The 23118-nt window shown below is 39.2% G+C and overlaps 5 protein-coding genes across 5 annotated transcripts; 2 read left to right on the forward strand and 3 right to left on the reverse strand.

Annotated features, from left to right (window-relative positions):
* Positions 1-108: 108 nt before the first annotated feature.
* On the forward strand, positions 109-4117 carry KVR01_008074 (uncharacterized protein; the record flags this gene model as incomplete). Its single annotated transcript, XM_044792238.1, has 5 exons — positions 109-190; positions 431-527; positions 558-596; positions 627-1213; positions 1269-4117. The coding sequence occupies 5 exons, from the start codon at positions 109-111 to the stop codon at positions 1916-1918; spliced, it is 1455 nt and encodes a 484-aa protein (XP_044643052.1). The 3' UTR covers positions 1919-4117.
* On the reverse strand, positions 1964-3370 carry KVR01_007763 (uncharacterized protein; the record flags this gene model as incomplete). The annotated part of the gene is given in 3 exon segments (XM_044782532.1): positions 1964-2010; positions 2022-2735; positions 2899-3370. 3 exon segments carry the CDS (start codon positions 3368-3370, stop codon positions 1964-1966), a joined length of 1233 nt encoding a protein of 410 aa, XP_044642741.1.
* Positions 4118-4306: 189 nt separating the features above from the next.
* On the reverse strand, positions 4307-6514 carry KVR01_008180 (uncharacterized protein; the record flags this gene model as incomplete). Its single annotated transcript, XM_044790623.1, has 10 exons — positions 4307-5001; positions 5088-5158; positions 5248-5347; positions 5422-5458; positions 5525-5615; positions 5769-5845; positions 5911-5940; positions 6075-6217; positions 6340-6384; positions 6424-6514. The coding sequence occupies 10 exons, from the start codon at positions 6512-6514 to the stop codon at positions 4307-4309; spliced, it is 1380 nt and encodes a 459-aa protein (XP_044643158.1).
* A 7746-nt stretch (positions 6515-14260) lies between these two features.
* KVR01_007775 (uncharacterized protein) lies at positions 14261-16718 on the forward strand. The gene is made up of 2 exons (XM_044792449.1): positions 14261-16253; positions 16318-16718. Exons 1-2 carry the CDS (start codon positions 14862-14864, stop codon positions 16372-16374), a joined length of 1449 nt encoding a protein of 482 aa, XP_044642753.1. The 5' UTR covers positions 14261-14861; the 3' UTR covers positions 16375-16718.
* Positions 16719-19075: 2357 nt separating this feature from the next.
* KVR01_007766 (uncharacterized protein) lies at positions 19076-20463 on the reverse strand. Its single transcript, XM_044782482.1, has 2 exons — positions 19975-20463; positions 19076-19924 (listed from the first exon to the last, which is right to left on the reverse strand). The coding sequence occupies exons 1-2, from the start codon at positions 20358-20360 to the stop codon at positions 19207-19209; spliced, it is 1104 nt and encodes a 367-aa protein (XP_044642744.1). The 5' UTR covers positions 20361-20463; the 3' UTR covers positions 19076-19206.
* Positions 20464-23118: the final 2655 nt, after the last annotated feature.

A 23118-nucleotide genomic window follows, 5' to 3' on the forward strand; every position in this document is an offset into this window, starting at 1 on the left:
AAAAGGTGAGATTCCAGCGCGTGGCCCACGGGGTGTCGTGTCAAGCGCGCAACGACGAGCCAGCAACGGGAAGCAGCTCGTGGGCTGACAGCAAGGACAAGACCAAGGATGTGGGACATGATGCTGGTGGGCGGGGGACCGTACGGGCGTCGACACAAGGGAGGAGGACACGGGGGCAGCAAGAGGCATGGCAGGTGCCGGGCGTGCCGAGAACCGATCGGCAGGGTGACGCTGTACGGGAGGAGGGTGGAGCTCGCGTACTGCCAGAGGCACCACTGCCAGAAGGTGACGGGGTCGACGATCTGCCAGGAGCCTCGGAACGGTCGGAACCCGAGGTGGCAGTACTGCGACATGCGTGAGTGGCGTGGGGGGGCCTGGCGTGGTTTGGCGTGGGGAGGTTTAGTTGTTGTTGCTGACGATGAATGTGCAGATCTGCGGTGCCAGGCCGTGAGCGACGAGGGGATCGACTGCGCAAAGAGCGTCAAGGACGGGGACCCGGAGCGGTTCAGGTACTGCGGCGACCACGGGTGCCGGTACGGGCACTGCGACCAGGGCAGGCCGTCAGGAGGCAGCAGGGGTTACTGCCGGCAGCACTGGTGCGCGGCGGGGGCGGGGCGGGGCGGCAGCTGGTGCGACAGGGCGCGGCTGGTGGAGGAGGGGTCGCTGTTCTGCGAGGCGCACACGTGCGAGGCGGCGACGTGCAGGGCCGAGGTGGCGGGGCGGGGCGAGCGGGGCGAGCGGGGCGAGGCGGGCGGCAGCTGCGACGACCACCGGCGGTGCGGCAGGGACGGGTGCGAGGGGCGGTGCCACCGGCGGGACACGGGGGCGGCGGCCAGGTGGTGCGGGCTGCACTACTGCCACGAGCCGACGTGCCAGGGCGAGCGGGCGGCGGGCAGCAGGCAGCACTGCCGCGACCACACGTGCCTGGAGCCGCTGTGCGGCAGCGGCAGGCTCGACATGGGCGCGGGGCGCTACTGCGCCGACCACCAGTGCAGGACGGGGGGGTGCCTGGAGCGGCGCGACCAGACCACGCCCGCCGCCGACCACTGCGCCGTGCACTCCTGCCGCGTGCGCCACTGCGCGAGGCCCGCCGCCGCCGGCTCCGACAGGTGTGAGGACCACGGCTACTGCCGCGAGCAGGGCTGCAGGGAGTACGTGCTGGTCGAGAGGGGGCCGCAGGGCGACACCATCAGGCACGCCACCTGCGACCAGCGTGAGTCTGGACTGTCGCAGACATGTATCCCAAATCCCAAGACTGACCACAACAGACCACAAGCCGCTGTGCCCCGCCAGCCGCTGCGCCAACCGCCTCGACAACAACAACAGCAGGGGCCAGGCCTACTGCCCCCTCCACTCGTGCGAGCTGGCCAGCTGCCGCAACCAGCGCGGCCTCGCCTCCCTGCAGTACTGCGACGCCCACAAGTGCGCCGTCGTGCCCTGCCAGCAGCTGCGCAGGAACCCCGTCCCCGCCATGGCCGACGCCGACGCCCCCCTGCGCGCCAGCCTGCTGCTCGCCGCCGCCGCCGCCGCCGCCCCCGCCTTGCTCACCTCCTCCTCCAGCTACTGCGCCGCCCACGCCTGCTCCGCCCCCGCCGGCTGTGCCGACCGCGTCGCCGACCTGCCCACGAGCTCCTTCTGCCCCCGCCACGAGTGCTGCCGCCGCGCCTGCGACCGCGAGGCCACCCGCCACCCCCGTGCCAGCACCAGCACCTCCCGCGCCGGCTACTGTGACCGTCACTACCGGGGGCGAGTGCCCATGGCAATGGGAATGGGGATGCCCATGGGGATGCCCATGGCAATGCCCATGGGATATCCCCCGTACCTCGGACGTCAAGGCCGCTATGGCAGCGACTCGGGCAGCGATTCCGATTCCGCCATGGGGCCAGCGGGTCTGCCTTTCGGGGGGCTGCCATTCTGACAGCTTCACTAAAGCCGCAGCCTTGACCCCAGGGCTGCCGAAATCTCATCCTCGTCCGTCTTGCCCGGCTTCTTCGTCCCTGTCGCAGAAGCCTTTCCAGCACCAGCGGCGCGTTCGGCCTCTTCTCTCAGGGCCCTCTGAGCCTTGCGCCGTTCCTGGCCCTCTCTTCTGCGCGACTCGAGTCTGTCCATGTGCTGCATCATACCCTGCCTCTCTTCTGGGCTCATCTTCGGTGCTTGTACATGAGGCCAGACCTCAGTGGTAGAGCACGCCTCAGAGTCAAATATGTCTTGATATTGACCTTGCAGGCACCGCACGATCCACTCTGCAATCGGTGGGGCAACACTATTGCCGATCTGTCGCCGTGCTTGATATCCGCTTTCCGAGAGCACGACGTCTTCCGGCACGCCCTGGATCCTGAGCCCCTCGCCGAGGCTCAGCCGACGGATGAGTTCCCTGCCACCTGTGTGGGGGACCTGATACCAGTTGTGCATCTTGGTGGTGATGGCCCCAGCTAGTCCCGTGTGATGGTATACTATGTCATTAGATATATAACGGGCCAGCCCTTCCGCTCCTAGATCGCCAAGTCTCCGAAGACCCTTTGCTCTCCCGGGTGTGCTTGGGTCCGAGACAAACTTGGTCTCTTTCCCATTCATGGTCTTTGGTATCCACACTCCCTTTGGATGCTCGGGTATATAAGGATTTACAATGACACCATTGTGAAGTTTGTGGTGACCCCGGCCCCAGACCCGCTTCGGAGGGTCCAGAAACTCCGTCAGGGCCGGAGGACCTCGACCGCGGCTGGGCGCTTGTTCGACTGTCATGATGCGTGTCAGTCACTGCGGGGTGCCATGCGAACAAGGTGACCTGTCTGCGTTATCGCAGGTCTCGCCTCAGCTGGCCCAGACAGCAATTGGGGGACCAACACCATTCTGACCAAAACAAGATGAAAATGAAGATGGCGTGCGGGGCGGGCTCACATCTGAAGGGTCTTGTGGCAAGGTCCTTGCGCACTGCCACTATGAACAGGCGCTCCCTGTTTTGTGGCAAGCCGAAATCTACCGTATTGTAGACATTATGGGACACATGATACCCAAGCTCTTCAAATTCCTCTTGCACCACCTCCATCGCCCCAAAGTCCTTGTTCTCGGCGAACGGCTTCACGTTCTCAAGGACCACAATAGGGTTTCGCAGGTAGATGAGCAGCTTCAGAATCCCGTACAGGTGGTGGCCATTCTTTTCGCAGTCCAGACCTCTTCTTTTTCCAAGGTTGCTGAAAGGCTGGCAGGGGAAACCTGCAAAGAGCACAGTAGCCCTCGGGGGTGGCGGCGATAAGGGACCCCCGGTGCATGTGGCCTGCTCGACGACCTGCCTGACCATGTCCTCGACAACCTGCTCAAATCTGCGCCGGTCGACTTTTGAGACCCCCGGAGCGCGTCCGCAGTGGTTCATCTCGTAAGTTTCGACGTTGGAGCAGTTATTCTCATTGGCGTATACGCACGTGAGTTGACGCCTCCGCGCCCCGACGCCAAAACCCCCGATGCCCCCAAAAAGTTCCATATATGTCGGCCCCTTGATGGCACTGGTCTTGGCTGAGGACGAGAAGCGACACCTGGAAGGGATGCCGTGGTAGGCTCCGTTTGTGGCGCTTTTGGTTGCGGGGGAGGAACGTATGAGTGAGGTCCATCGGCTCCCAAAGCCCCATCTAGATGCGTGCTGGGACCGCCCTTCACTCTCTAGGCATGGCGGTCGGGGCGTGCCAGAGGAGCAATGGCTTGAAAAATGACGACGAAGCCTGCAGGATCCCGAACGTGACGACGCAGGGCTCGGGGGATAGGCTCCATGTCTTTTGGTTGTTGTGAGGACCACCGGCTGCCGATGGACCGTAACGCGCCCACCGCAGCGAGACCAGCTCATTGCCCCCGCGCGCCTGGCATGTGTCTCCTGGAAACAGTTGCATGAAGCGCTCAAAGCACTTGTGATGGACGTTATGGGCCGCGAATATGTGACGGGGGTGATGAGAACGTTAACATCATGGTGTATCTGCAAGACATCAATCTAGTGATGAACGAGCTCGTGGCGTCACGTACCTAATGTTTACTCAGACAAGTGGGGCGTCATCATGCAGCAGCACATGTGCAGCTAAACCGTTCTGGGCGTCCTCATCTTGGCCGGGGGAAGGGAGGGGATTGCACTGAGTGATGAGGAAATTAATTCGAGGTTTTGCTAGGGCTGCATGTAATGCGCAGTGGCCCGGTGGATATATGGACATATGGACATATGGATATAGGTATGTGCTTGTATATGTATATATGTGTATGTGGTATATAGTGTACGTATTATGGTTGAGTTCAGAATGGTTGCATTTGGGTAGAAAAGAAACGGCCGTCACAGGCCTGGCGCCGGCTCATGAGCGTCCTCCTTGCGCGACCGCATGCCATCTTTTTTAACGTGTTCGAATACTCTCCTTACAGACCCATGTGTTTCGGGTCGTTTCCCCCGGGCCTTGCTCGTGCCGTCCCAGCCAGGCCGAGACAGAGACCATGTCTCACTTGCATTATTCCCTTCAGCCTCCTCGAGCCTGTCGACGGCGACTGCTGCTCCCTTGCCCTTATCCATGTGGCCACGACGATCGACCGCCTTCGGGCTGCCTTCACTGCTCCCCGACATTTTGTTCCATTCTGCGACCATCACTTGGGCCTGCTTGCTGTCAATGGCCTCCTCCGGTGCTGGCCTGGAAGCCGACCCGCCCCCTGCCACCAGCCGGCCTGCACCAAGAGGACCTCCTTTGCTAGAGCGCCTCTCGATCTCCAGCAGGCTGCGGTGGTGGGCGAAGCGCAGCTCCTTGTCGTCGTCCTCGCTGAGCATTCCTATCAAGGATTGGCCACTGGCTGGAGCTTGGGAATTAGATGGTCGTAACCACTCGGGTAGTGCAGTGGCCGACATGGTGTTCCTGCGGGATCTTGCGCTTGGGTGGCTGTTGTCGACGGCGTATTCTACGTTGGATATCACGAGTGGTGGCGGTCCCGCCTCAGTCCGGTCGTGTAGAGTCGTCCAGTGGACCACGGCCGATGCATAAATGACTGTAAAAGTGCACATCAGCCACACTCTGTTCTTTCCCCCTGGCACTGCCAGTGCTGCCGGCTACTGGGGAGGTGGTAAGACTCACTGTCGGAAGTGCAGGTCAACATACAGACCCACATGGGATCTCCATGGATCGTGGCAAGGACAGATCCGTTCCTGTATATGAATTTTAGATTTGTTCCCAAAACCAAAACTTCACACTGGCACCTGCGCAGGAGGGCGAGGTAACGATATTCGTCACTGACACAATAGCAGCTGCGAGGAGGCTGGCAAGCCCAACCAAGAACCGTATCATCGTTCGGCGCGCCACCGGGCTTGGTGAAGAACGTTGAAGATAGAACCAGTCTGAGAAACTGTCAGCTCCTCCTTGTGGGGTACAACACATTCTACCCGAGCCGTTACTGCCGAGGGATTCTTACTCCAGAGAGGCATCAAGAACAATGATGAAAGGTAGACCTTTGATGTACATTAGCTCCTGTGCCGAAGTGTTCATTAGACAAGGCATCCCTCGGGTCGTCTCACCTTGGCGCCGATGTCCCACAACACGATGCCGAGAAGTGCTTCCAACTTCCCGTTCACAATGCAAACACCGGACTCGACGGTCGTAAAGCGGCTGGTGGGTCAAGCCTTGGTAAGCCGGTCATCGACGCAAAAAGAAAATTCCAAAAGGCTCATACATACTGCAAGAACTCAAATATGAGGATGAATATGTAAAGCACTAGCACTGTAAGCGATATGAGACTCCTCATTGGGTATTTCAGAGGACGAACCAGACATTGCCAACATGTTGAGAAGCCAAGACTTGGAGTCCAGACGTGGTTTTGTGCGTCCATGTAGCATACACTGGTTGAGACGGCATGGAATCAGTATCCTGAGACGAAGCCGTTTTGGAGGGTCAAGATGCTTACCGCTTTCTCAATCAAAAAGAAGTATATGAGCTGTGAGTTTAGTCAATATCTATGAGATACCTCACAGCGTAGCAATTACACAAACCAGCTAATGATACGGCGCGTCAGCAGATGATGGCGTCCTGAGGCGGGTAGGCCTTGGAGAAATGACAAGAACGACATACTTTTGTACTAAGGTACACTGTGAGACAGACTATGTCGGTGATTTTGCACCGAGAAGCAGTCATTTGCACGTTGGCCAGGCCAAACCTCAAAACTGCAGAAATAATGATAAAGAAGAACGAGTCCAAATAGACCAGGGTGACCACTACGGCAGCGTCAGCTTCATTAGACCACCTCTGACAACTCGTACCCCCGAGGCGGTTTCGATAGGAACCGTGCTTACGCCATGTTGCCAGCGGCTGTGGCCTCCATGAATATGTTGCTGACCAAAGCTGCGCTGTGTGGCAAGTCCTATCAGCATTATGTTGATGCCTGGTGCCCAGTATTATCGCTACTCTCCGACAGACTGACTTAGAAATGATGACAAGAGGCAGACGGATGTCATGGCCAACCCCACGCTGACGATTGCTGCCGCTTGTGGCTCCTCATGCTGCACTCTCATTGTTGCGTCTTGATCGGGATATCCAACCGAAGTCCAAGGGTGACAGAGGGGGGAATGGCAGGTGTGTTAGGCCATTTTTGCGGGCGCATCTGAGATATCGACTCCTCAGAGAAAACCTGAGGAACTTGCGGGCGGCGGGTGTGTTCTGTCAGGAGAGAAAAACTGAAAACCCCATCCAACCTGCCGGTGAATAAGAAAACTGGCTTGGGCTTTGGAGAGGCTTGGAGCCTAATAATGTGTAATACCGGCTGGGCTGTGCGCTGCTTGGTCAAACACTCCGGATCTGCGCTTCGGAGAGCTCGCCGAAGCTGGGCAGGAGGGCGTCATCAAGCTCGGGGGAGGCTGCCGCTTGACTCGTGCGGCACGGCCAAGATACACCGCATAACCTGCGGCCTGCCATTGTTGCCACGATCACCCCGTGCCTGGTGCATTAGCCCAAAACTTTACTGGCTAGAGATGCGGGATCGTTTTCTCTGTTGATCGCTCGGCTTTTACAATGCTTATTCGACAAATCACGATCCTCCAGTGCCCAAATCCCATAATCTGATCCTGCATCTACCCTAGGTATTCTAGATGGCACCAATTCTCCGTCCAGGCGGCAACTAATAATCGGCGAATATATTCGCCCAACTTTTAACTTGACGCTCGTTGTAGCCGGCACAACGCCAGCGGCATCTTTGTAGTCCCGAGAACTAGTATCCGAGATGACGTCGCAGATCTCCAGGCGCTAATAGATCCTAAGCACACAAAAGAATTGAAAATGCTACCGGCTGGCTATTGTTGGAAGGCACGGTTGGGTCTGGCTAACTAAGCTAATTAATACTTATATTCGCTCCTTTTAAGCGTTAGGAGAGATTATAGACTTCTTTTTAATATTAATTAACTAACTATTATTTACTTTAATTACTTATTAGGTTATAAGCTTAACATCACTTAATATATCCTTATTTACTTATTTTTATTAATATCTATTAATTTTAAATTATTTTATATTTAAAAATTATTAAAATATAGTTATTATAAGGTTAGATTATTAACATTATTTATACCTTTTAATAAATATTATACTTCTATATAACTTATAATAATTTATTATTTTACTCTAATTTTCTATATTAATTAATATTAATTTAAAACTATTTAAATTAATTTAAATATTATTTAAGATATTTAACTTTAACTTTAAGTTTAATTTATTATTATTATTTAAGCTTAATTTAAAAGGAGAGAACTATTTTAATTAATATATTACTTAAAACTAAGCTTTCTACTTTATTAGCTTTAGTAAAATTATTATTAATATAAAGGCTAAGCCTATTATTAGTAAAACCTTATAGAATAATAAAAGTAAGATAACTAAACTTTTATTATACTTTTAAGTATTATTTATTTTAACTTAATAATATATATTATATTATATAAAAGCTTTTATTAGTTTAGAAGACTTTAAAGGATTATTTTAATTATAATATTAAAAATTTAATTATTTATTTATTTTATTAGTTAACTAACTTATATTATAAAAATAGTTTTAATTTATAGAAATACTTTAATTTATTTCATTAACTCTAAGTAAAACTTTTACTAGAACTTTAATATTTAATTAGTTTATAATGAAATTTATAAAATCTTTATTTAAAATAATAAGGTTAAAAATTCTTTCTTTTATAATATTACCTAATATAATAAATAATATTATTAATAATCTTAATAGTTATAAAATCTTAAAATTCTTTAATATTAAATTTAAAATACTAAATATTATTATTTATTTAAAAGTTAAGTAATTAAAGGCCTATTATACTTCTACCTTTTAAAAGGTTAGTATTAATTAATACTAAAAAGTTTAAAAAATCTATATTATTAAATACTAACTCTAACTCTTTATTAAAGAAATCTAATAAAAAGGAATATATATAGTATTACTTTTATAACTTTACCTTTATTAACTATTTATATACAGATTATAATAAGTTAGTAAAATATAAAAAGAGTAAAAAAAGGGAAAGAAATAGGTTACTATTAACTAAGTGAAAGATAATATAGTAGAAATCTTTAATAATAATAAAAGATATAGTGTTTTATATTAATATTTTAATATATATAGTAAAACTTTTATTATTTAAAAATATAAGTAAAATATTATAAATTTTTAATTTAAATACTTTAAAGTATATAATAGAATATATAGAGGACTTTAGTTTATTTTAATTATATAGTAGAATAATTACTATTATTAATAGAACTTATTTTATTATAGAAGGAGTTAATATTATAGATATTCTCTTATAGCTCTCTAATAGATTAATTATTAAGAATATTTTTACTAATATACTTTATAGTTAAAAATTAGAGAATACTATTTATTTAATTAAATTATAGTTTAAAACTAATTTCATTTAAATATTTAGGGAATAATATCTTTTATAGCTAAAAGATAATAAATTAAAGTAATATAGGTAAGATTTTAAAAAGGAATTTTAAGATTTAAACTATTAATAATAAGAATATTAAAGCTCTTTTCTTATTATATAAAGAATTTTATAAAGTATTTAAATATAGTAATATTAATAAAATCTTTATTTAATAACTATATATTAATATTAATATTATTTTAATAAAACTAAAAGTATTTAACTATAAACCTTATAGGTTTATAAAGTCTATTTAATAATATTTAAAACTATTATTAAAATAAAAATTAAAGGTATTATTTAAAATTATTTACTTAAATCTCTTAAAGTACTTCTTAATAAAATTACTAAAGGGTTTTAATACTTTATACTATTTATTAATAATTTTATAAAATATTATTAAGTCTTTTATTAAAAAAGAATTATATTTTTATAATTATTAAAAACTTTTAGTAATAATAAAGATATAATTTAATATAAAAGTTAAAATATTTACTTTTAATAATAAGGGTAAATATATTAGTAAAATTATAGTTAATTTATTTTATTAATAAGAAGTTATTTATTAGAAATCCCTATTATATTATTATAAATTAAATAAAATATTTAAATAATATATATAAATAGTTATTATTAATATTAAAGTTATAATTTATAATAAAATATTCTTTATACTTTAACCTAAATATATTATATACTTAGTTTATTTTATAACTATAAATTATATTTAATATTATTATATTAAATTATATTTTTAAAATACTATATGAAAAGAAACCTAATATTAAATACCTTTAGCCCTACTTTTATCCTTATTATATTTATATTTTTATAAAAGTCTATAAGTTAAAAATAAAATTAATAAATTAAGTTAAAAGTATACTTTATTAGATTTAAAGTAGATAAAAATTTAATTTTATACTTATATATATTATTCTATAAAGTTATTATTACTATTATAAATAACTATATATAATAAAAAATACTAACTTATAATTATATAGTTAATTAGGAATTTAATTAAAGTAGTTACTAAACTAATAAAATAATCCCTAATTAGTTATAGATTTACCTTCTCTACTATCTTTATAATTACTTATAATATTACCTAAACTAATTATTAAACACTTTTTAAATACTAATTTAAGAAATTATTATATATAACTCTTATAAAAGTAAGAGCTAATATTTAATATATAAAAACTAACTTAATACTAACTAATATAAACTTTAACTTTTTAACTTAATATTAACTAATACTAATTCTAATTTAAATAATTTAATATTAATAGATATTAACTCTAATAATAATAATTTAAATAATTTAACTATTATAATTATTAAATCTATTATATACTTATTAATATTAATTAATATTAATTATAATAAATTACCTATTATTATTACTATATTTTTAATAATTTAAAATAATAATATTCTATAAAATTATATATAGACCTTAAAGAGTTTTAAAAGTTAAATTAGTTTATCGTTATAAAAGGAATTATACTCTCTTAAAGCTATAAGAATTTAAGTAGAAGTTTCTATTTATTATAATTAATATATTATTAACTCCTAATAGATATATATAAAGAAATATAATATTAGGAAATCTTATTTAATATAAGGCCTATTTAATTATTTAAAGGTTTATATAAATTTATAAAATTAACTATAATAATATTTATAATTTAATTATTTAATATAAAATATTAAAAATTATTATTTAAATTATTTTATAATTAGAATAAATTTTTAGTAATTTAATATTAAAACTATATATCTTTATAGACGCCTAAAATATAATATCTATATATATCTATTACTTAAATATTAAATATTATCTAAAATATTATACTTAAAATCTTTTAGACTTTATATAGCCTAAAGTAATTAAAATAAAAATAATTTAGTAAATTATATAATAAACTTATTAAGTTTTATAACTAAGCTATATTTAATTTATATATCTTTTAAGTAATAATATTATTATTACTATTTATATTAATAATATTCTAATTACTAATTATTCTAATAGTATTATTAAATTTAAGGTAATTCTTTTAAATAAATTTAAATATATTAATATAAACCTTTATTAATATTTCCTTAACCTTAAAATTTATTAAATTAAAACTAAAATTTTATTTTTAATAAGGTTATACTAAATATATACTTTAATAATTTAATATACTTAATAGTAATAATTACTATACCTTAATAGATTTAAACTTATTTTTAAAATAAAAGAAAAATAGTAATATTTTTATTAACCCTATAATATATTAATCCTTATTAGTTTAATAAACTTTTTAGTAATAAGTATAAAAGTTAATCTTATTTTTTAATAGCTATTATTTTAATATTTAACGCTAATTTAATAGAATAATATTTTATTATTAGTAAGAGTATTTTTATTATATTAAATAAACTTTAAATTATTAAATATTTTATTTTAAAATGTTATATCTATAAAGCTTAATATATATAGTAATACCTTATATAATATAAACTTAAATAATTTAAAGGTATTTAAAGGTTAAATTTAACTCTTTAATAGATTATTTATTACTTAGTTATTAAAATATTAGTTAATAGTTACTAAATTAACTTATAAAGCTAAGTATATAGCTTATTTATTTATATTTTTATTTATATTAGATAATTTAGGTGCTATAAGATTTAAAGATTTTATATATTAAGTATTTATTTATACTTTATATTAATAACTAACTATATTAAACTTTATTTAAAATATTAAAATTACTATTTATTTAAAGTATATAGTTATTTATTATTACTTTATTTAAGAAGGTATTAAAAGTATTTATAATATTAAATATATTTTATTTATAGAGAATTTTATAGATATTTATATAAAAGCATTTTTAAAGCCTATATTATTAGGTTTTTATTATTTATTAAATCTATTATTTATTTAATTTTAATAGATTTAAGATTTAATATTAATAGGTATTAATAGAATAGTAAAGGGAAGTTTAATAATAAGTTTATTAATTTAATAATTAGAATATTATATTATTTATATATTTTAGATATTTCTTATAATAATAATATTATTAATAAATAGAGGATATATTAAAAGGTATAGTTAGGTTTAGTTGATTAAGTTAATTAATACTTATACTTGCTCTTTTTAAGTACTAGGAGAGATTATAGACTTTTCCCTAATATTAATTAACTAACTATTATTTGCTTTAATTGCTTATTAGCTATGAGAAAGGAGGGGTGGCGGGTTTTGGCAATTGGTACTTAATGATACCTACCTTTTTTCATCTCGAGACTTGACTGCCCAGGTGGGCCTCAGCATCGAGGGTGAAAGAAGAAGAGCTCACTTCTCATCCGGAAGGGCAGGTCTGCAGGGAACCGGCCGATTGACAGGCCAATTGTTACTGGCGGTAGCAGTCCAACGTCGCACGGAATGTTGATTTCTAGGGAAGCTGGCCTCCAGGTCCCCGAGGAGCCCATGTCTGAGCTTAGAACAGACCGTGCGGGCTCATATCTTGCCGGTTGCTTCTTTGCTTTCGAGAAAGAAGCACGAGGAGTCGCTTGATCCCAAGTGCTGTAGATGGTCAAATTCGCACTTGAAGAGAAGCATCCTGAGGCTTCGAAAATCGCGCCATGCCTACCAGTTCGCTATATAATGCGGGATGAACGACAATGCTTCGAGTGCTTGTCCAGGTGCGGACGTGATAAACGTGAATTACCTTGGCCAATCATGCCTGCCCGGGCAGGTCGCACAAAGCCGACACCATAAGCTCTGCCGCCCGGGCAGCTTCGATGAGCGGGCACCTCAGATACCTTGCCTGAACTCTAATATTGATACTACCTGGGTACTGTTCCTTACTCTCAACTCTTCGCGCAAGATGCTGTTGACTGCAGCCCATTTGACGTTGTCTATGAAGCTGTGCGAGAAGGAAAGTCTGGTTTCGGTGGGCTGAGCCTGTTGCATATCCCATTTCTGGCCTGTGGATCCCGCTCAGAAATCCAGGTGGAGCCCACTCTTCGATTGCCCACGCACATCGGCTCGTGGTTCATGTTCAGGATGGGCATCTTAAAGGTTCTTCAACCACAGGGCTCTTCTCACTTTATCTCACCGCTCTATAGCGAGCATTCAAAGACGGTTAGTTCCTTTCACATGTTGTCTAGACGTACTTGGTGCAAGAGTGTGCATGATCATCGATACTCTGGCTATTCTTGTTCATGCACTTTCCTAATTTGTTGCCCATTGAAGAGTGACGTCTTTGGCATTGCTCAAGATTTTGTAAGAAAGGTTTGTAGATGGCTACCTACTGAGATACCTAGGCAGGTGTATCAAATTACAGTCAACGGATTCGGCTGTAAATCACGTCTCTATCTCCAGGCCCTGGTGAAGAAAGACCTGCTCACAGAGTGTGCATTTCAAATCGTCTGATTAGGCGCTCAAATATGCAAGTCCCTCTAATGATTACCAAGGGAGCCATCGTAAGAAAACATTGAAACATTGTTGAACCGATGAGGCCAAAAGCACATCCCGAGGTCAAATTAACCATTCTTGCGTTGCTCCTGCACCTATGCTCTCTATGTTTATTCCTTCTTTGTTTTCTTGCAAGCGTTCTTCAGCGTTCCGTGTAAAGGTAATGCGCATATCATACTATCGTACATAACTTTCAACCGTTGCTTGTCAACCGTGCAATGAATGCTGCTTCTTGCGCATAACCGAGGGTTGTTATATGATGTCGGATAAATGATTAAGCGCAGCATTGATTACGTATGTACCTAGATACCTGAGTAACTAAGTAGTCTGGCCTTACTTGGAGACATCAATGATTGATCAATTGAAAGATGCTGGCTCTAAATTCATACCATTGCATTTTTAGAACAGCATTGAGACTTGATTGAGAAGTTCGGATCTGGTTCCAACTGTGATACACCATCCTGCCTCTGCAGATGAGAACGGAAATTCGTGCAGAACAGAGAGCATGTGTTTACGTTGAGGAGAGATATATTGTGTTAGCGGGAAGGACCCAACTTTGTAATAAAATTTCGAAGACACCGTGCTCGTGACCAACCCACCGAGGTACCCTAGGGTAATTAATGGGAACTGCCCAGATTCCAAACAACAACAAGGCACCGACCATATGTTATTCCCGTCGGCATTAGCAGATCATCAAGCATTTTCACTTCAATATTACAGGATTGTCAGGCCGGAGACGACATTGGACGCAGCAGGTTTTAATAGGCCCCCTGGCCCCCGGTGCTGTGTATTACTAGTGATTTCACGACCCTGCGACCCTTGAAAAATTAGTCAAGCGGGTCCCTTGGCGCGGCTCAAAAACACGACATCCATGGATCCCAGGCGTCTGTTACGACATCAAAACCTGGTGATTCGCCCTACACGGGCGAGACCCGTACGCACAGCCCGCAGAAGGGCCATTCAGGGCCGTCGCAAAGCGCGCAGGGCGAAGACGATGGAATCGATTTTTCACAATGACAGCAAACAATTAGATGTTATCAGCTCGAACCGCACTCCACGTGCTGGAGGGGAAACCCGCTCTATCGGGCGAGATCATTTTGTGGAGGAGACCCGCTTAACGCCGGCCGAGGGAGGCAAGACTGATGACATCTGGACAACCTCGACCGTCGACCTTGTGCCTTGCTGCTTGTCCGGGCGGCCGGGATGAGTCCAAGTCGCCTTGGACCATGTGGACCTCGATCCATCTGACTCGCGCCTTCGGCGTCGTCTTTTAAAACCCAGCAGTGGCAGACGCGTTGTGCACTTTGTCTCGGCGAGTCCTCTTCAGTGCTCTCTGGCTTCTTTCTTCCTCCCGCCATCCTCCTCCCGATCTTGTGCCAGGCCGTCCTCACCTCGTCCACTGTCCATCCTATCCCCTCCTCGAAGCGCGCACACAGCCACACGCCCCCCCGGCGCCATGATGGACGACATCTCCAGCTCGGCCAGCCATGGTCAGAGTAAGAACAAGAACGGCCCGGACGCTGAGCAGGTCCAGGATCGCAACCCTTGGCCGGTCCATGAGAGCAGCATGCTTGGGGAGACGAGCGACGAGATGAACGACCGCCAGCTAAAGCAGATCGCCGCCCAGGGCAGCGCTCACTTCCACCGCCTGGGATGGAAGCGCCTGGCCATCGTCACTATCGTCGAGGCCGTGGCGCTCGGCGCCCTCAGCTTGCCTTCGGCCTACCACACCCTCGGCATGTTCCCCGGTGTCTTCCTGACCATCACTGTCGGGCTGGTTTCCATCTTCACAAGCTACCTCGTCGGCCAGGTCAAGCTGGCCTTCCCGCACGTCGCCAACTACGCAGAGGCCGGACGCCTCCTGTTCGGCCGCTACGGACGCGTCGGTTACGAGCTCTTCGGAGCTGCCCTCGTCCTCGAGCTGGTCATGGTCGTGGGGTCCCACGCCCTAACCGGGAGCATCGCGCTCGTCGACATCAATGGCGGACACGTGTGCTCCATTGTCTTCTCCGCGGTCTCGGCCATCATCCTCCTCATCCTCGCCATCCCGCCCTCCTTTACCGAGGTGGCCATCCTCGGTTATATCGACTTCGTCTCCATCCTGGCCGCCATCGGCATCACCATCATCGCCACGGGTATCAACGCCAACAAGTCCGAAGGTGGCCTTTCTGGTGTCGGGTGGTCTGCCTGGCCCAGAGAGGGCGTCACATTCTCCGAGGCTTTCGTGGCCGTTAGCAACATCATCTTTGCATTCAGTTTTGCCATCGGCCAGTTCTCGTTCATGGACGAGATGCATACGCCTACCGACTATATGAAATCTATCTGGGCGTCCGGGTTCATCCAGATCTGCATCTACACAATCACCGGCGCTCTCTGCTACGCCTTCGTCGGGCCATCAGTGCAGTCCCCAGCCCTCTTGTCTGCCGGGCCGCTGATCTCAAAGATCGCATTTGGAGTTGCCATCCCAGTGATTTTCATTTCTGGTTCAATCAATTCGACCGTGGCTCTTCGGTATATTCACGGCCGCATGTACAAGAACTCGCACCTGAAATATATCAACACGCCTATGGGCTGGGCAAGCTGGATCGTCCTTGTTATCATCTTTACCCTGGTTGCTTGGGTTATTGCCGAGGCGATCCCCATCTTTTCTGACCTCCTATCACTGGCATCTGCTCTCTTCGTGTCCGGCTTCTCGTTCTATCTCCCTGCGATCATGTGGTTCGCCCTGCTGTGCAAGGGCAAGTGGTACTCCAAGGAGAACATACTCATCAGCCTTGGAAGTATCCTCGCGTTTGTCATTGGTGCCGTGACCTTGGTTGCTGGCACTTACTCGACTATTGTCGACATCGTAAGTCGACCACGAAGCCACATGCATCGAGTTCCTCGTGTCTCATCTTACTAACAACTCGCAGATCGACGAGACGACCTCTGGGGGTGCTCACAAGCCATTTGCCTGCAGGTCATCCTAATAGTCGAGACCTGATATTGCTGCATAGATTTTAATATTAATTTCTCCCGTCAATTTCTGCAAAAGGTTTCTTGTGGAGGGCCCATCGTAGTCAACCCAAGAAATTTGTGACATTGGATACCAGATTTATTTCGACGAGCTGGATAGGCAATAAACGGTAACGCATTTGTCGCCTAAGTCTTGATAAAACAATTTGCCACTGAGTTTGTAGCACCCCCGTGTACCGTCGATTTACAATATAAGGTGTAATAGTAAATTTCAAAGTCGGCACCAGCTTCATAGCATCTCGATGGCCTGACACCGCATGTAAATACAAGTAGAATGAGACAGTTAGCCTTATTAAACGCCGTATAACTCCATCATAGCGTTCTAATTAACACTATCATTAAGACGGTACCTCTTAACCTTATTTATATATTGTAAGGCTAAGGCTATAAACACCTATTATATTATAACTATTATTATTAATATTATATCCTTTTTAAGCGTTAAGTTTTAAATACTTACTATTATATAAAAGTATTAAATATATTTTTATAACTTTAGTTATACTATATATTTCCTTTATATTATATAAATAATACCGTTTAACTTTATTTATATATTATAAAGTTAAGGTTATAAGTATTTATTATATTATAATTATTATTAATAATAATACTTTTTTAAACGTTAAGTTTTAAGTATTTATTATTATATAAAGGTATTATATATATTTTAAAATATATATAAAATAAAAGTAAAACTATATATATTATATAATATTATATAAAGGTATTATATATATCTTTAAATATATATAAAATAGAAGTAAAATTATAATTATATATTATATAATTATTTATTTCTTCTTTAATTTAAAGTTTATATATAAAGTTTTTAATAACTTTATATAAACTATTTATATTTTTAATTTTACTATTAAGTTAGAAATAAATAGTTAAAGTTTTAAAAGAATAAAATATAATATATCTTTTAAAGATTAATTTAATTAAGTTTATTATATAAGACTTTTTATAATAATCTTATAATTATTTATAGTATTATTTATTATTTAAAGATATCTTTTATATTAATATATTAAGTTATATTTAGTTTATTTAAATTAATATATTAAAAGTTAAAACTATTATAAATTATAAGCTACTTAATTTTAATATTATTAAACTTTATATATAAGATTATTATATAACTTAAATATAAATATAAGTTAGTTAAAATAAATAAAAATAAAAGCTATTATTCTTTTAAAGGTTCTAACTTTACTTAAATAAACACTTATCTATTAACTCTACTATATTATAAGTAAAACTACTTAAAAGTAGTTATTTAAATAAACTAAGAAATAACTAGGTAAGGTAACTATATTCTATTATCTAGGTTTATAGTTCTAATAGCTCTACTTAAATATTATAAATAGAAGAAGAAATAACTATTAATAATTAGGTTTATAACTATATAAAGGTAGACTTTTACTTTAAAAAGAAGTTATTATTATTTAAGATAGTTAATATATTTTTAAAAAGTTAAGGAATTATAAACTTAATTTAAAGTATATTAAAATCTATAAGAATTTTAAATTTAAGCTTAAAGAATATAAAGCTTTAACTTACTTAAAGATAAAAGGTTAGAAAACTTAAGGAGAGGTTTAAATTAAATTAAAGATTAAATTAAGTTATAGTATAATAAAATAGTTAAATAAAAATTAGTTAGAATTTTATAATTATAAGTTTTTAACTTTATATTTAAAAAGTAATAATTTTATATATATCTTTATAATTTCTTTATAAAAAACTTTAAATTCTTTTTTCTTTTATTTTATTATATTTTTCTATATTATTAAAAGTTAATAATTATATATTTAAATAGAAGTTATAATATTTATTTAATAAAAGTTTTATTTCTTTAAGTTATATTATTTTAAAATAATATATATATATATATATATATATATATATATTTAAAAGAATAATTTTAATTAAACTTTTTTAATATAATTTATTTATATAATAATTATTTTTAAAACTTAATCTTATTATATAACTCTTTTATAATATTAATATTATTATTAAAATAATACTTTTAACTTTATTTATATATTATAAAGTTAAAACTATAAATATTTATTATATTATAATTATTATTATTAATACTATTTTTTTAAATATTAAATTTTAAATACTTATTATTATATAAAAATACTATATATATTCCTAAATATATATAAAATAGAATTAAAACTATTTATATCCTTATATATATATAGAATAGAAGTAAAGCTACTTATACTAATGAAATTAATTAGGAAAATAAGAGCCTAAGTACTATGACTGGCAGAGTGACTAGCTGCTTGATCTACTACTACTCCCACTGCCCTTGTGGCTCCTACTGCTCCCGCTATTATTGTTACTCTTATTATATTCATCTGCTGCTGTTGCTGTTGTTTGAATGCGATTGACAGATCTGCTGTATTTGCTGCCATTGCTGCTGCCATTACTGCCATTACATCTGTTACTAGTATTGATTCGATCTGTTACTGCTGCTATATCGAGTCAACCAGCCATCGCTATTAACCAAATTATGTGACTGGCTATTGCTTGTGGCCGCACTTAATATCTTGCATCTTGCGGACTCTAAACCAATTGCGAATCACCCCATCATGTCACATGGGCCGATCAATAGAGAGCTGATCACTGGCCCCACCATAGCTGGCTGCAAGTGTGCTAGGTTAGATGATTCATAATTCATCATTCATCCCCGGTACGATGGCGTGCCACTGAATCTAGGTTCATAAGAACTAGTCTACCATGTCGCTTGTCATGACAATCATCTTTCATGTACTCGTCAGGAGTTTACTGCTCTTCATACATTTGCGGACGCTCTCGTGCGCCTTTTCGTACAGGCCAAGCAAGACACTTAGCTTGATTTCGTAACAGCGGTCGATAGAGAAACCGTCTACCGTCAACTCGGGCATTAAAAGGTGAATGTCCTTGATGTGGGAGCTGCCGCTGCGAACTTGGCCCAGTACGTGGATGCTGCGTGTATAGAGGACATCGAGTCTCGTATAGCAACTCAAAACCATGAGCGTCGTAGACCGGTCGTGGTCCTCTCTCTGTGCCTTTGCATGGCTGTCCATGCTGCGAATTCCCGCGACGATGCTCGCCAGCTGGCTCGTCATCTCGAGCAGCTTCCCGATGCCAAGATCAGCCAGGTGCAGATCTGATGGCAATTTCAGGTCGTTACTCGGTAGTTTGGGAGAGGATGATGGATTGCTTTCATCTAGGTGAGACTGGGCCTTGTCCTTTTTATGGTTTAAAGGGTGCCGGAACAGCTCGACACTCAGCTCTGCCAGTCGTGTCAGGAGTTGGACATAATTGTCGACCCACTTCCCCGAGGAATGAGGGACATCGTCACTTGTTGAACAGTCTACCGGCGCTGGGGGTGTGAAGCCGTTCGATGGGCAGAGTGAATTGCTGCCAAAAAGGTTCATGCTCGGATCGGGGATCGACGAGCAAGCACAAACCCCTTGCAGACTGCTGGCATCGGAAAAGCTGGCGTCTAGTTTAGTACATGGCCGAGGCACCGTTTCTGCTTAGCTTACCAGTTGAGCATGGCTGAAGGGTCGGTCGTAAAGTCGCCGGTGTCCATTATCATTGCAGTATCCTCGTGGTTTGAGAAGGCGGTGGCGAAGGTATCGTAGCCGCTCCAGGCATATGGGTTCTCCATGTTGGGGCTCTGGGCTTGGCTTCGGCTCTGGCTCTGGCTCTGGCTTTGCTTGGTATTGCCAAGATGCTGGCGCGGGGGACGGCCCATGGGCCTGGGCAAAGGAACGGTGCACACAGCATTGGCCCTATGGCAACGTTGGCACTGTGGTTCCTTGGCATCCCATGTACATCTGAGCTTCTGTCCGCGACAACGGTCACAGGCGGGTCTCTGGCCGTTGGGCTTGCTGGCCGAGCCCCCGGGCTCGCTCTGGGACTGGCTCATGGCCGTCTGCCGTGTACTAAGGCTGAGTGAAGCGACACGGAAGATGATTGATTATGTCAGGGTGGCAGTCAGCAGTCAGTTGCGCTGGTGAAGCTCGGGGACGAAAGTCAACTGGTAGGTCAGTAAAATAGGGTGAATTAGGCTGATTACTAAAGTAAGTACGGGCGGGGCAGGCACGTGTTCTGGAGGATTGCAATTCAGCTACCTAGCAAGCAGGTGTTGGTGACACAACCACATCCTGCTGCACGAATGTGTCCCCCCTGTCAGCAAAATGTAGGTGCTTGCTTGGTATTAATGTAGGAGCCAGGTCTGAGATAACACGCCATTTGCTGAAAGCATGGCAGCGGGAGCCAAGCCTTGCTGCAAATCTTATAAAGTTAAGCAGGTAGGAGCTAAGAGGTATAGTAAGGTTGGAAGGTATCACGGTACGGTACCATAGGGCACTTATATACTTTATAGAATTTAAGTTATAGACTTAAAATTCTAATCTTTTAATTAAGTAATTCTTTTTATATATAATCTTTAAATTTATATTAATTTTAAGTTAAAGAATATAAATTTAAACTTTTATATTTAAAAGTTATTTAAGTTTTAAGTTTTTAAATAAATTATTTAATATTTAAAGTATAAAAAGTTTTTTTTAATATAAATAAGCTTTTTAATATATTATTTATTAATTATTTTCTTTTATTTAAAATAATAAATTAATAAATAACTTTATATATAACTTTTTAAAAATAAGTTTATAATTAATTTAATTAAACTTATTATAATTTATTTTTATAATAAATTAATAATAAAATTAAAATAATATTTTAAAATAAAGTTTATTTAATATAATAAGATTAATATATTAATACTTTTTATATTAGTTAGCTTAACTTATACATAAATAGTTAGGTAAAGTAGTATATATTAGTGTTAATTAAAGGTCTACCTAATTAGACAGTAAAGTACTTAATTAGGTTAATTAAACCTATTAACTAAGTTTAATAGTCTATATATAGGTATAGACCTATTAATCTTACTTATAATAGCTAATCCACTACAGCCTACTATTCCTATACTAGCACCTTTTTAGTCTTTTAAATCTTCCTTTTAGCTAATTAAAGAGCTCTATTTTACTAATAAAGTAGATTCTAATTAAATCACTAAATCACTTAGAATTACCACTAAATATATAATTATAATTCACTTAATTTAAATATTTAAAAACGCTTTAAATTAACGTTTTATAAATTACCTAAATCACTTAAATTTAAATTACTTTAATAAGTAAAATTAAGTCTAAATTATTAATTAATTAATTACTTATCAGGCCGTCTATTAGGTAATCACTAACTATAACTACATCTAACTAGTTAGCCCTTTTAATAGTTTCTTCTTCTTTTATAGCTAATAAAGCGCTCTAAATTAACGTTTTTTAGTCGCCTAGTTGTTAGTTACTTAATTATTAATTACTTATTAGGTTATCACTAATTATTTACCGGTTATAACTAATTATTAATCAATTTATAACTATCAATTAGTTTAGTTAGTTCTTCTAATAGTTAGTTAATTAGTTCTTCTTATTTATATAATTAATTAAACTATCTAACTAATAGCTAGCTAATAGCTATTAAAGAGTAAGGCTTACTTTAAGTATAAATTACTATTTATATAGTTATTTAAATAGAGGGTTGTTTAATTAATTAGTTAGTTAAGTTAGTATACTAAATATAGTCCTCATCTAATAAATACACTCCTACCCTATCTATATAGTTACTCACTTAGCTTATAAGATCATTACTTATACTTAAAGGTCTCTCAAAAGGTACTTAAGAGGTTATCACAAGGGCGTTCAATAGGGTGGTAGGCAGGCTTGAATTATCACTTACGAGAAAGTTATTATAATAGGTTTTTAAGATTGGGTTAATAAAGGTATTTTACTTATTATCGTTATTTTTAAGAGAAGGTTATAGATTTCAAGTCTCTAAAGATTACTATACCTAACTTAAGGTGTTGCTTATAGCTAAAAAAGGAGTTATTAATAAGAGAAGAAGCTAAATCTTAAGTCTCTAAAAATTACTAACTTCTTCTTAAAGCGTAATAGATGCACATAATACCTTTAATAGGTTTAATTAATAGACTAAAATTAACACTAGCTATCACTATTATTATTATTACAATCGCTTATAGTTTAATTAATAGATTAAAATTAACACCAATCATCCTTACAAATATTAATATAGTTAGCTATCTATAACTATTATAATTCTAAATAATAAATTAAAATTAACACTATTAGTTCTATAATAGCTATTATAAGTAAGTAACTACCTAATAGGTACCTTACTATTAGAAGCTAGTTAGTAACTAATTAATATTAGTTAGCTTAGTTTATATATAAATAGTTAGGTAAAGTAGTGTATATTAGTGTTAGTTAGAGGTCTATTTAATTAGGTGGTAAAGCGCCTAGTTGGGTTGGCTAGACCTACTAACTAAGCTTAGTGGTCTATATGTAGGTATAGACCTATTAATCTTGTTTATAGTAGCTAATCTACTATAGCCTATTATTTCTATATTTTATTAAATAATTATATAATTTTATTTCTATTTTATATATATTTAAAAATATATATAATATTTTTATATAATAATAAATATTTAAAATTTAATATTTTAAAAAGATATAATATTAATAATAATAATAATAATATAATAAATATTTATAATTTTAATTTTATAATATATAAATAAAATTAAAAGATATTATTTT

Source organism: Diaporthe batatas (genome assembly GCF_019321695.1).
Source record: "Diaporthe batatas strain CRI 302-4 chromosome Unknown Contig00009, whole genome shotgun sequence".
Taxonomy (NCBI): Eukaryota; Fungi; Ascomycota; class Sordariomycetes; order Diaporthales; family Diaporthaceae; genus Diaporthe; species Diaporthe batatas.